This window comes from Ursus maritimus, unplaced genomic scaffold (assembly GCF_017311325.1).
Source record: "Ursus maritimus isolate PB19 unplaced genomic scaffold, ASM1731132v1 scaffold_11, whole genome shotgun sequence".
Taxonomy (NCBI): Eukaryota; Metazoa; Chordata; class Mammalia; order Carnivora; family Ursidae; genus Ursus; species Ursus maritimus.
Genome location: NW_024423453.1, coordinates 42,609,030 through 42,623,595, shown reverse-complemented (window position 1 = coordinate 42,623,595; position 14,566 = coordinate 42,609,030). Strand labels below are relative to the sequence as shown.

Here is a 14,566-nt window from a genome sequence, read left to right as displayed (position 1 = left end):
TTCATCCAGTCCTCATCTTCAGCTACCGCTGACACCCCTATATCTCCCTATCTTTATCTGCATCTGAGATCTAAGTCCCATTAAAGGACATTTTTTAAAAGTAAAATAATGACTTTCATACAAATACAAAATTAACAACTGCCAAAGATTTTTTATTTAAGTCATTAATTAATGAGCAAACCAAAAAGATGTTAAAATTGGTCCAAGGAGAATTCTAAGACATGCACGCGCACACACACAAACACACACACACACACACACACACACACACGGGAAATAAGGAGCTCTGAAATGCAGGTGAGGTCTCTCTGCAGGACAATAACCAATGATATTTCACTAGACATAATAATTTGCATTTCTGTGGACAAGAATCACCATTATCAATTTTCAACAATTTACAGAGTGATAAAATAGATGGAGCACGGTGGAAAGCCAATTCAAATGGCAAGTCCAGACCCGATATTCACTACTCATTTTTTTTTCACCCTAGCACATCCACTTATCTTTCCCTCACATTTCAGATTGTCCCACCTCAAGGACCCTGTTGTTATGCCCAACAGCTTTGCATTACCAATGTGTCCCCAACTGCATTCAGAATCACTTCTCACTACCCCCCATCACAGTCCAGCTTCTCCTAGAGTTTCTCCGGTGACTTCACTCAACTTACCCTTAGTGGAATCTTGAAAAACCATGTACTCCCAACACACATATTTTTAAGTAACTGACTAAAAATTTTTATTAGGAGTTTAACTAGTGTCTCTCAGAACGTCATAAATATTGACACATCACAATAAAGGCTATACCACCTTTTAAAAATATCAAATATAATTAAAAAATACTTTTTGAAAATATATGCAAACAACTTCCCAGGCAAGGGAAGGCTCCCATTCAAGGCAAAGCCAGGTTCCTTACCTGCCCTCAGTCCCATGGGTGCTGCCCAAGCCGAGGACACCTGCGGGATCAGGCCCACAGCTTGGAGTCCTGTGTCCTCAGACACTGAGAGACTCAGAAATCTTTCTGGAAGCACTCTGGACCTGCAAAGCCACCTGTCAAGGCACCATACTTAAGAGAGAGATTAGAGAGGATGCTAAAGGTAACAATGTTAAGGAATGTGGAGGGGCACCTGGGTGGCTCAGTCGGTTAAGCGTCTGCCTTCGGCTCATGTCATGATCACAAGGTCCTGGGATTGAGTCCCTGCATCAGGCTTTCTGCCCAGCAGGGAACTTGCTTCTCCCTCTCTCTCTGCCTTCTGCTCCCCCTGCTTGTGCTCCCTCCCTCTTTTGCTCTCAAATAAATAAAATCTAAAAAAAAAAAAAAAAAAAGAATGTAGAAAAGACAAAGCCACATGATATTAGGTGATTTCTCAGGCAGAACAATTTTAGGAATAAGAATATGTCAACTGAGCTTCTGGAAATTACCTTAAAACTACCAGTTTCCAAACACTTCTTAGAAAACTTCATATAACCCCAGGGGTACTCTGACCTCATTTTAAACACGACTGTTCTAAACACCCTTCACTCTTTCACCTAAGCCCCATCATGAATCCTTCATCCCCTCCTCCTTACTTTTCTCCTTAATATCTTTGGGATGTGTCCACTTCCTCTATGCCTGTATTCATTTAGAACCTCCCGGTTGCTCAAGCAGATTACTGTATTAACCTCCTAACTTTCCTGTATTCTTACCAAGCTTTGACATTGCCACCCACCCCTCTTCCTAAAACAGAAATGAGATTCAGGACCCTTTCCCTTCTAAAATCCTTCAGGAGCTCCCAGTGGATGTTAAGGCAGACTCTTGAGCAGTATACACAGGGTGCTTCAAGATTTAACACCCTGCTTATCTCCTAAATTCACGTCTTCCCAGCTGCCAACCCTTTCCCTGCCTCTCCATGCAAACCCCCAGGGAACCCCGTGTTGTAGTTACACTAAAACATTTGCAGCCGTTAAGTCCTCGTATTTCTAAGGCTTACTTCCCTCAGGCTCTGCCCTCTGCCTAGAACACACTTTTCAAAACTTTTAGCCTGGCTCCCTCTGCTTTAGGAACCAGTTTTGATGTCACTCTTTCTAATAAGCATTCCTGCCCATCCTAACACAGGACTGTGTGTCCTTCCTCCATGCTTCTGGGCGCCCCGTGCCTATGATTTTCACACCACACTTTAATGTCGTGGTACTGACCCAAATTCCTCCTGGACTGTAAATGCTTGGAGGCTGGGATCATGCGTGACTGTCCTCATATTCCCCGCATCCCGCACACCCTCGGCATGTGGCAGATTCTCCTTAAATGTCTGCTGAGCGAATGAGTCATTTTATCAACGACAAATGCCACAGAAATGTAGGTTTGTCTGATCACCCCTATATTTGGTACAAATTAATTGTGTTTTATGAACAAAATCCAAATGCAAGTCCCTTGTCCTCAGCCCCGAAAGCTACTTATGGCTGTTGTTTTTTGAACGCTGTTCTACTTCTTCCCCACATGCTGTTGGCAGACTCCAGTAAATTCCCACTCTGTTTTTTGTTTTTTGGGGTGGGTTTTTTTTTATATATATATTTTATTTATTTATTTGATAGAGAGCGAGAAATAGCAGGGGGCAGCAACAGGAGAGGGAGAAGGAGGCTCCCCTCTGAGCAGGGAGCCCGATACCGGGCTTGATCCCAGGATCCTGAGATCATGACCTGAGCCAAAGGCAGACGTTTAACTGACTGAGCCACCCAGGCGCCCCGATCCCACTGTTTGGAATAGTGTGCTTCATCCAAGAATATGCCCCTCATCCAAAATATGCCCAAAAGGTCATTGAACTATATTTTTCCTGACTAATTTTTAGGATGACTTTAAGATATCTTTGAAGGCTTTTTGTCTCTGTGTTCAGGTTTAACTTTTCTTCTGCTTGGTACCATGGGCAAGAGTAAAGTGAAGATTTTTTTTGGAGGATACGGAGAAGAATAAAACCTCATCATTCCTTAAGTTAGGGAAGAAACAGACCAGTGTTCCCCTATCTCTTACAGAAGTGTTATGATTCATGCACAAGGTGCACGGGGCTGTGGAAGAGAATCTCACTGCATCCACAATACCACTATCAACCTGTCAGTTTTTTATTGATACCTAAAAATGGACGTTATATCCTGTTTCTTATTCCTGCCACCAGGAATTTTATTGCAAATAAAACATACATTTTAATCATCTCAAGAGGAAAAATATATGAATATAAAAAGTTGTAAATGCAGACACAAAAATCCATACTGCTGCAAATCAGTCAAAGCAAGTGTTCTGATTATTCGAATTAAGAGAACTATTGAATTATATTATTTTGTGTATCCCTGATAATAGAGGCTTCATGAGGGCAGGGACTTCATCATGTTCACTGTTATATCCTCAATACTTACAAAAGTGCTAGGATGCAATAATCATGAAATAAATCTTTGTTGAATGAATGAATCCTGTGTATGTGTGTATATATATATGTATAGGTATATATCTCATATACACATATATATGTATATATCTCAACACATGTATGACTATACATAGCACATACACATATATAATGAATCATATATATATATGTATATATAGCTAGCAAAGGGCTGCCACTTCTTCAATTCGAATGAATTTTGAATTTGAATTTGTTTTCTTTAACAGATGGAAATACGGACGGATACTTTGCTATTAATGAAACTTCAGGAGAACTCTCAACCACTCACGCTTTGGACCGGGAGCAAATCAGCAATTTTACCCTAGTCATCCTGTGCTCTGATCTGGGGGATCCGCCGAGGAACTCTCTAGTGCAGCTGCAGGTCAGAGTTTTGGACGACAATGACCACGGCCCGTCCTTCCCCACGCTGCTTTACCAGGCCTCCGTGAGAGAAGATGCTCAAGTGGGCACAGTGGTTCTTGCGCTGTCTGCCGTGGACAGGGATGAGGGTCTGAATGGACAAACTGAGTATTTTCTGGTGGATGAGACTTCCGGTGCATTCACCATTGATGCCGTGGCAGGTACGTTGAGAACCCGCCACACCCTGGACCGAGAAGCCAGATCTCAGCATACGTTCAGGGCTGCGGCCAGAGACTGTAGTGTCCAGGGCTCAAGAAGCACCACTGTCATTATAAAAGTACACGTCACGGATGTCAATGACAATGACCCAGTTTGGGAGCAGAACCCCTTTGAAATTTTTCTTTCCCCCCAGTCACCTACTAACCAGACAACTGCTGTTCTGACAGCCAGCGACCCTGACTTGGGACCCAATGGAACTGTCATTTTTAGTTTTGCAGAGACCCAGTCCATGTTTTCTATTGATAAATATACAGGAGAAGTCCGACTTCGGCACCGCCCATCTTCGGAATATTTTCCAATCTGGCTGCAGTTACAAGTTAGGGACCAAGGGGTCCCAGCTAGGATGACCACTGGCCTCTTAGTTGTTCACATGGAGGGAGAAGATGTAAAGATTTCCTTCGGCCACCATCTGTATAAAGGGACTGTGACCGAAAATTGTGATACAGGTGAGTGTCCCCTCAAATTTTTATATATTGTACCTGTTTGGGCAAAACACATAAAACTAAGGATTATACAGCAAGAGTGCTAGTGTGGATTCAGTCACAAATTTCTGAGTTCAGCCAATGTTTGGTATGCTGACGCTCACCCATCATATAGTATTAGAACAGGACCTTCAAATATGGTAAAACACACATACACACACGCACACAACCCTTTAAAGACAACAAAGAGTAAAAATACTGAAAAATAAATCATTTAGGGCTTTTGAAGTTTCAGTTAATTTAAGTTTACAACCTCAAAAAAAAAAAAACCACCTTAATTTAAATGTATCTGAATTCCTTAACAAGTGTACATTTCCTAAAGTGCTTTCTTAGAAGTACAATAAAAGAGGAGGTCTGTTGTGGTTAAATGCCTGGGCTCTGCCTGAGTTTAAATCCGACGTAAGTTCACCGCACCTCCTTGGGCAGCGGTATCTGTCTGAGCCTCAGTTTCCTAATCCATAAGTTGGGGGTAAGAATCATGCCTACCTCATTAGGCTTGGGGGCTGAATAAGCCAGTTCATGTACAGCACTTAACACAGCATCTGACACAGAGTAAGCATGTCCTAAATAGAAACTACGAATACTAGTATCTTTATTCATCTTGATATGGTCAGCAGGGACTTTCAAACAGTGCAGTCATAGCTGATCCTCGAAGGATTCAGGGCAGCTCAGACCAGGCTTCTGTGAACAGTAACTATTTTTCCTCATAACGCTAAATTCTTTTCCAATTACTACCTTACATTTATGCCATAATGGGAAACGTAAATAAAAAATCAGTTTTAATTGTCTTTCTAACCCAAAAGTGAAAAACCTTCTATATAGATACTTGTAAATTGAAAGACATTTGACCTGGGTGATTCTAGCTAACTAGAGAGCGGAGCAATGAATCTACTGACTCTTTCCGCCCACCAGGCAAAGCACATGGACTCGAAGAGGAGGCACTTGGTTGCTAAAGGTGTGCTGTGCCCTGTGCACCTGCTTGTGGCATTCTTTTGTCTGTATTTTGTCATTTTGTCATGATGCAATTTCACTTTCCCCATACCTACAGAAGCCATTATTTAAAAGACAACCGGCATTTTTCTGAAATTGTCTTATTCATTTCATAGTGAAAATATCTATGTTACACGTTTTATACTGCCTTCTCTATGAAAAGAGAATATTCAATTTAATACTGAATATTAAATGAGGGTTATTTTCAGCTGCAGATTATTAACTTGACATTGACCCTTTGTGAAATTATGGGTATCCCGTAAGTTGCTTCCTCAGAAGGCCTCTCATTATTCTAAACATTATTAAGAGTGAATTGCAGTTATCTGCATTAAATGAAATAATAGTGACTTCCAAACTAAGTCAGAAATTTCCAGCTTATATTCTTACAGGTAATGAGACTTCCACAGAAGCGTTACATGTTAAACAAATGTTAAACAAATGAGATACTCCTTAAAGCTCTATTTCTATTACTCTTAGGAGGGATACATTCCAACATCAGAGCAGAGCCTGATGGAAAGTCAAGTTAACATTTTCTAAATAATATAGCACAAAATGCAGTATAGTAATCAATCTTGAAATTGATCTGATACAATTAGAGAATCTTTGAGCCCAGCCTTCATCTGCAGTGCAAATATGAACATTTCTCGAAACGTCCTTGACACTTGGTCTTTCTGTCTCTCCTTGAATATTTTGGTGACTGAGTTTAGAAGGGTGGTTCTAGAAATTGGGTGTGAAACAAATGATCTGTAACCCACCCGTGAAGGTTCTGCCTCATTAGATCCGGAGTCCAGGAATTGTTTTTAACAAGCTCTGCGGGTGATTTGACTGCAGGGCAAAGCTGGAAAATCTCTTTATTTGGAAAGTCATTCATATGTTGAACCCAGCCCTGCCCCCTTTCTGTCTCTCCATAAATCTAGCTCTGCCTTCTGGGGCCCTCCACTGATCTACACAGTCACTCTTCAGGTATTTTCTTTGCTCTTACCACGCATTTTTCTTTAATGAGTATTAAGTATCAGGTACTTTACTTTTCTGGTGGGATGTATTAGTGAACTTGTCCTTGTGAGGCTTACGTTCTAGCATGGATAGAGGGACAGTGTTCAATGAACCTAATTAATAACTATAGCCTATTTAGATGGTGACAAGAGCCGGCAAGTAAAGAAAAAGCAGAGCAAGGGAAGAGGGCATTGGGAGGTCTGAGGTGGGGGAAATATGGCAGTTTCAAAGAGTAGGTAAGAGCGGACATCGTGGAGCAGGCACATTTGGGCAAAGACCTCAAGAGAGGAGACAGTATATTTGGGGTAGAACATTTCAGAAAAAAGGGGAAAAGGTAGTGGGAACCTGCCTGGTTTGTTCAATGAACAGCAAAGAGGACTGTGTAACCGGAACAGAGTAAGCAAGGGCAAGGATAGTAGGAAAAGAGGTCCGAGGACCGACAGACCACGTGGGGCCCTGTCAACCACTGGGGAGACTTTGACTTTTCCTCAAGTAGTTTCCCCTTCTTTAATTCATTCAGTTGTCCTTCACCTTAGAGGGTTTCCAACCACTGCTAGTGAACATTCACATCCAGTATAAATCCGGCAGAGTAATAGGCATTAAATATATTAGTCCTCAAAAGAATTAGCATGGACGTCATCATTGTTACCATGCTTTGTGACGTTAGCGAATGACATTTCTGAATATTAAGTAACGTGTCTGGGCTTCCCCTAATTGTTAGAAGAGGATCAGTTTGTTTGCAGAATTAAACCTAAGTAAAAGTCATTATCTAAGGCACCCCAAAGAAGACATTCCAATATGAAATTAAGTTATGGCTTAGTAAGTATAATATTTGTGGTTGAATTCAGAAGTGAATTAAAGTCACACTAATAAAAACTGCCATGGGAGTGCAAGATTTGCACCTGTTTTCATTTTTGCCATGTGCCATTCATTGGGATGTCGTAGGTTCACTCGGCTGATAGGAGAAAACCATTATGGCAGGAAGCGACCTTGATTTTAGCCCATTGCCCATCGCTCAGGCAGCGTCTCATCATATCTGTACACCTTCCATCTACTCACAGCCATTACAATTGGATTAATCAATACAGTTAAGAGTAACCTAGTCTGAGATAAAAAGTGAGGGCAGAAGACAGTGAAAACCAAATTACTTTCTCACCTCTGAAGGCGGGCCTCTTGTTTGGGATTCAATCAGGAAAGCTAATGAGTAAATGGATGGGAAGCCTTCATCCTCCTGTCCACGTCACTCTGTCTTCTTTCACCCCTGATCAGAGTTGTCCTTCTTAATCCTCTTGTATTCAGAATTACGGAGTTAAATTTGACTGTTACCTTTTAATAGAACTTAAGGCTCTAAAAATCTCGTTATTAAATCTTACCCATAAAGACGACTAGAAATACTTGTGGCAGTACTACGAGCATACAGAATTCATAAACATTCAGGTAAGTATACATTTCAAGACATCTGAAGCAACAGGTTGGGGCCTCGCTGTGAAGAGTGACCATGACGTGTATGAAGGGCATAAAGTCTACACTGAGAGAGAAGCTAAACTTTGGCATCAGGTAGGAAGGAGAAAGAGAGAAGGCAAAGATGACAGTTAAGGAGACCCTTGAATTTGATTAGATTCAACTAACCTACACCTGGCTCGGCAGGATTTCCTAACCTCCTATGAAAACAGTGACACGACGCATAGCATGTTGATTGACATTTCAAGCTGGCCAAAACTTGGCCCCCACCCGAATTCACAGACCACCAGATCATATCCTAGACACCAGAAGGTGATTTTTTTTTTTTTTTTGCTTTTAAATTCCAGTGGTTTTAAAAGACTGTAAATCCATCGATTAGTGCTAGAATGGTGTTGATATAAATTATTTAATAACATTTTATGGCTTCCAGGATTGCTTCCTCCCAAAATATGTCTTCAATTTTTATTTTCAAATGAAAAATATGTGCTTATTGGAAGTTTACATTTTCTGTGGGTTACTCAAATACCCTATCACTAGGTATCGCTTGACATCCTGAATGAATTCTTTTTTGTATTATCATAAATTTTCATCACCCCAAATTAATTTTAACATTTCAATATTCTTTTAAGAAAATGAAAAGTTAAAACAAATAACTCTAATCTATTTATATTTGTTTCACATTTCTTTCTTGGAAAGCTCACAGGTTTGAGTCTTGATTAACACTGCATTCATCTGGGGGGCCTGGGGGGTCAGTCGGCTAAGTCTCAGGTCATGGGCTTAGGTCATGATCCCAGGGTCCTGGGATCCTGTCCCGTGTCAGGCTCCCTGCTCAATGGGGAGTCTGCTTCTCCCTCTGTCTGCTGCTCCCCCTGCTTGTGTGCTCTCTCTCTGACAAATACATAAATAAAAATCTTTGAAAAAAAAAACATTGCATTCATCTATTGACAACATTAAACTTAACATCAACTGTTTAAAACGATAAATAGTTCAGTATATAGTTACCTTTGAAAAGCAGCTCTTTGATAGGTAAAATCTTTTTAAGAGTTGGTCATGATAGGGGCACCTGGGTCGCTCAGTCATTAAGCATCTGCCTTCGGCTCAGGGAGTGATCCTGGGATCCAGGATCGAGCCCCGCATCGGGCTCCCTGCTCTGCTGGAAGCCTGTTTCTTCCTCTCCCACTCTCCCTGCTTGTGTCTCTCGCTGGCTGTCTCTCTCTGTCAAATGAAGAAATAAAACCTTTAAAAAAAAAAAAAAGGGTCATGATAGGTTCATTTACTCACAGAAAGAGCCACTCCCCGGATACCATTTGCCTCTACAAGAGAGGCTGCCGATACAGCAACAGGAGAGAGAGTTGAAATCCAAGTGATTCCCCTCTCTTTACTTTTACCACTCTTCCTCTTTAACCCAGATGAGAAGAAATCGAACTTTCCTGAATTTTTTGAAGTAAAAGATAAACCATGGTTGTCTGAGGTGTTTCAATCTGTTAAACAATTTAAATGAACCTTCTAGAAGCCAGCATTTATTTCTCGTTTCACTCCCAATGCTTTGGATATCCTGATGAGGCTGAATCACCAGTCACAGTCCCCGGTGTGGACTATTCACAACTCCATGCATTTCTTTTGGTCACCATGAAGGCGAAAAATGAAATTATGAATTGTATAGATGCTGCGGTTGAAAGTAAATACTCAGACCTTAAAAATCTTGAAATAAAATGAAAACATGATGACCCATGGGGTCATTCTAACTAGTTATTATGTATATTTAATTTTGTATCCTGAACAAACCTGATCTTGGTGGTTCAGAAGATAGCCCCTTCTTCTGGACCTTTGGCAATCGGTCCAGTAAATTTTGGTTCTTACTCTTGGTAAGCTGGGCACATGGATGTGGAGTATGGTGTGAGAGAAAGTAGTGTAGCTGGGCGGGTCCCACTCACAGTGAACAAGCTCTCTTTCTCCTTCTATAAAGAGGACAGGATAATGATTTCCTCAGAGGGCTACTGTAAGGATTAAATGAGGTCATATAGTGTGCTGGTCATTGTTTTTATTCTTATTGCTGTCCTCCTTCTGTCTCAAATCCTTCATCGAAATCTCTCAAGTTCACTGGGTATAAATTCCTGCCAGAGCAACCAGTTATTACACAGCAATTCTATAACAACAGTGAAATACTTGCAGTGTTTAAACCTTATTATTGCATTCTGCCCCATTCTGTGTCCAAACAAGATAACAATTATACTTTTTAAGGTGAAAGTCCCCATAGCGATGGAAGTGATGGGAAGAGTTCCCATAATCTGTGTTACCCACAAACTTGGAACAGGGCCCAACATACACATTTTTATGATCATGAAAAAAAGAGAAGCAATTATTACTCATCATCCCCTTTTCATTATTTTATTTAAAGCCAGTCTCATATTTGGAATGAAACTCATTGACGTGAGTGCTATCTAGCCAGCTGTTTACAAACAGAATGGAATTTCTTCACCTTCCTACCACTGTGATAGCTCTGGAGGAGATAGAGAAGAATGCCTTAGGTGGGGGTCAGCCTGTCTCAGGAGAAGATAAACACTTTGGGGTGCCTGAGTGGCTCAGTCGGTTAAGCCTGGACTCTCGGTTTCAGCTCAGATCATCATCTCGGGGTCCTGAGATCAAGCCCCACATCGGGCTCCCTGCTCAGCTGGGAGTCTACTTGAGATTCTCTCCCTCTCCCTCTGCCCCTTCCCTCATGCTCTGTTTGTATCTCTCTAAAATAAATAAAAATTTTAAGAAAGAGAATAAGGCACCTCTCATCTTTGCAAATTAACCCCAGTCTCACATCCGGGCCTCAGCCATTATAAGTTCAAGACTCATCTTATTAACAAGCCAGGGAGTCTTCCCCTGGGTTGGGACTTACTAACCAATATGAAAGAGCCTGATATGTAGACCGGGCTGTCAGTTTTCATGTATATGAAGAACTATGATTGCCATGTGGATTACAACCGTCATGCCAAGATGACCGGTCTCTCTTTCTAGGAGAAAAGACACAGGAAGCCAAGCTCATAATCAGACAGTCGCTCGTTAATCCTAAACAGTTGAAGCGGCTCTTGTGAGCTTTCTAGTGTGATGTTGACAGCCTCGAAATTACCAAAAGAGTGACAAAACATCTTTTATATCTAGCTGACTTTGGAGGTCTCATCAAGGACTGAGGAGAGATCTGAGTTAGGAGGGTGATATGGTAATACACATGGTAAATCACCATAGAGACACCAGGGGAGCTTTTAAAAATTACTGCTACCTAGACATCCACAACCCCCAACCAATTAAATGAGATTTTTGAAGATAGACCAGACTTTGTGAATTGGTAGAAACTCCCATGTAATTATGCATGCAGGCCAAGGGTAGGGGTCGAGAGAGAGCCTAGAAGAAATCTAAAGTAATGGCAATATTTTATAGGTGTTGAAGTAATGAATCTATCAGAGAGACTGAGGTGGAGGGGCTGGCAGGGGCACCACTGACAATTCCTGGGAGGGTGGTGTTAGAGGGACAGGAAAGCGATACATTCAAGAAGCAGGAAGTGGTCAGCAACTTTTAATTTGCAGCAGAGATTAGTTAAGATAAGGACTGAAAGGTGACAGCTCCATTGGAGGCCTGTCCCCAAAGCGGAAGTACATGAGGTGATGGGCTGTCACCCAGTACTCAAAGAACCTCTCATCCATGGAGGTGAGGAGTGTTGCCTGAGATGGTCTGAGGATGCCATCTTGGTGTCAGGAGATAAGAACATGGTAGAAAGGAAGGCATGTCTAAAAAGATAAGTCCATGCATCAAATATAAAGGATAAGAGAAAATGACACAATTAGCCACACCAGGGGCTGGGAGAGTCCAGAAAGGAAGGTCTGAAGAATAAGTTTGCTCTGGTAAAACAGTTCAGTATTTGGCCACAAATAGAGACCAGGAGCTGAGACCACCTAAATGCACTCCAGAGGCAGCTGTGGCTGCTTCCAGAGACTGTGTGCCCCCAAATAGAATTTAGCAACTTCAGAGAGGATTGGGAACAGTAGGGAGAACGAAGTGTCTAGAAATTTGTTTTAGAAGCCAAAGTACAGGGAAGTGCAGAGCAAAGTGGGGGTGGGGAATTCTGTTTTCACAAAGCTCTGCTGTGAAGGGTGACAAAGGAACGTGGCAATGGCTTGGGAGTCCTGAAGATCAGAGGGGCATTTTGTTCTGTATTTGGAAGTTGGAAGAGATTTGGACATTTGTGATTGATAGCACTGTAAAGTTTACCAAGAAATGTCATTTATCTTTCAGCAAGAAACAGAATAAAAGGCTTAGAAATATCAGGATTTCCTCTCTTTCCTTTTTGTTTTCAATTAGTATCTGTTATTTCTGGATGTTGGACCCTGGTTTCAGATTTATCTATTTTAAGGACAGCAATACATCTCCCTAAAACTGTGACAATAAAATGGAATCATTGAAATAGTTTAGTGTAGTACTCATTATGTGGCATCTCAAAACATCTTAAAAGGCATTTCTTTAATCTAAGTAAAGCATATTTTTAAGATTTTTTTGGAGACATTTGCATTGTTTCTTGAAGCAATTGGAAACGTGCTGGGTATCTAACAACCAAAATCGAGAATCACTCGTATAGAAAAATTGTGCAACCTTTCTTTCTGGACACAGGTAGGCTCTGGGTTCTGGCTGCCTTGGGAGCTGCAAAGGAGAAAAAGGATAGTTCTTGCAAATGAAAGAAATTTGAAGTCTGGTCATCAGCCTAGGGATGCAGACTAGACAGGGGATCACCTGCAAATGAGGGGAGACTAGCAGCATCGGGTCCACAGACAAGACTTAGAGTCTGATCCAACATTGAAGCAACACTGACAATTCTCAAGCTCATGCTTTAAATATGGTCTTCTGTAAATCACAAAATTAGAGAGGTAGTAGGAACATCAAGGGATCACTTTAGCACCTGCTTTTCTCTACGTTGTTATGAGTGAATTTCAAAGGATTGAATCCATTTATAGATAATCCTCCTTTTAAAAAATCTGGCCACCAATATCTGTAATCCCATTAAAAATAACATTTCAGATAATTTTGTTTACTCCTTATTTCATGTATTCTATATTGGTTTTCTTCCACATCTCTCTTTTCCTAAAGCTCAGAAAAGGTCAATAAGCACTTTGTCTAGCTTCCTCTATTATTCCCTTAGGTGTTCACAAAAGCAAATGTGTTCAAGATTGCATGCCATTTATGTTTTAAAACATGGTTTTCATCTGTTCACAAATTATGGAAAATTATTTGTTTTGAGATTTTCCATGCTTTGTCTCATCCCAGGGGTGAATTTTTTGGAAAGCTTTAGTAACATATGTTCAGTCATTTTTGATGATGGGAAGGTGGGAGGGAAAAATCAACTTTTCTTCCTTTTTTTATTGTGGTAAGAAACACATAACATAAAATTTACCATCATAAATAATCATTTTTAAGTGCACAGTACAGTAGTGATAACGCTGGCCCATCATTGTGCAATGGATTTCTAGAATATTTTCATCTTTTAAAACTAAAACTCTATTCTCATTGGACAACAAATCATTTTGATCCTTCCAGCCCCTAACAAGCACCATTTTATTTTCAACTTCTACCTCATATAAATTATTTGCCTTTTTGTGACTGCTTTATTTATGAAATGAAGGTTCATCAGTGCCTATGACAGGATTTCCTTCTTAAAAAAAAAAAAAGATTTCTTTAAGAGAGAGAGACTGCATGAGCTGGGGGGTGGGGTGGGGAGGACAGAGGGAAAAGGAGAGAATCTCAAGCAGACTCCCCGCTGAGGACAGAGACCAAGACCCTGAGATCATGACCTGAACCAAAACCAAGAGTTGGTCGCCCAACCAACTGAGCCATCCAGGCGCCCCAGGATTTCCTTCTTTTAAAGGCTGAATAATACTTTACTGTATGTGTATACTACATTTCTTTATCCACTCATCCACTGAAGGACATTTAGGTTGTTTCTATCTCTTGGCTGTTGTAAATAACGTTGCAGGGAACATGGCTGTGCAGACACCTCTCTGAGATCCTGTTTTCAGTTCTCTGGATATACACCCAGTGGGATTTCTGGATCATATGACAGTTCTAATTTTAATTTTAATTTTTATTTTATTTTAAAGATTTTATTTATTTATTTGACAGAGATAGAGACAGCCAGCGAGAGAGGGAACACAAGCAGGGGGAGTGGGAGAGGAAGAAGCAGGCTCATAGCAGAGGAGCCTGATGTGGGGCTCGATCCCATAACGCCAGGATCACGCCCTGAGCCGAAGGCAGACGCTTAACCGCTGTGCCACCCAAGCGCCCCTAATTTTAATTTTTAGAGGAACATTTATAGTGTGTTCCATAGTGGCTACACCATTTTGTAACATCACCAACAGTATCCTAGGATTCCAATGTCTTTGTATCTTCACCAACACTTGTTATTTTCTGGTTTGTGTTTTGGTTTTATAGCAACCATCCTACCTGGTGTGAGGTGATATCTCACTGTGGTTTTGATTTGCATCTCCCTGATGATCAGTGATGTTGAGCATCTTTTTAAAACTCTGTTGGTCATTTTTACGTTTTCTTTGGAGAAATGTCTACT

At 41.0% G+C, this 14,566-nt stretch overlaps 1 protein-coding gene across 1 annotated transcript in view; it reads left to right on the top strand.

Moving 5' to 3' along the window:
• Window positions 1-14,566, top strand: part of DCHS2 (dachsous cadherin-related 2) — a 238,410-nt gene that overhangs the window by 183,198 nt on the left and 40,646 nt on the right. The window contains exon 14 of the mRNA XM_040625493.1: window positions 3,634-4,491. Coding sequence (XP_040481427.1) covers window positions 3,634-4,491 — 858 coding nt within the window. The remainder of the gene's footprint in view (window positions 1-3,633; window positions 4,492-14,566) is intronic.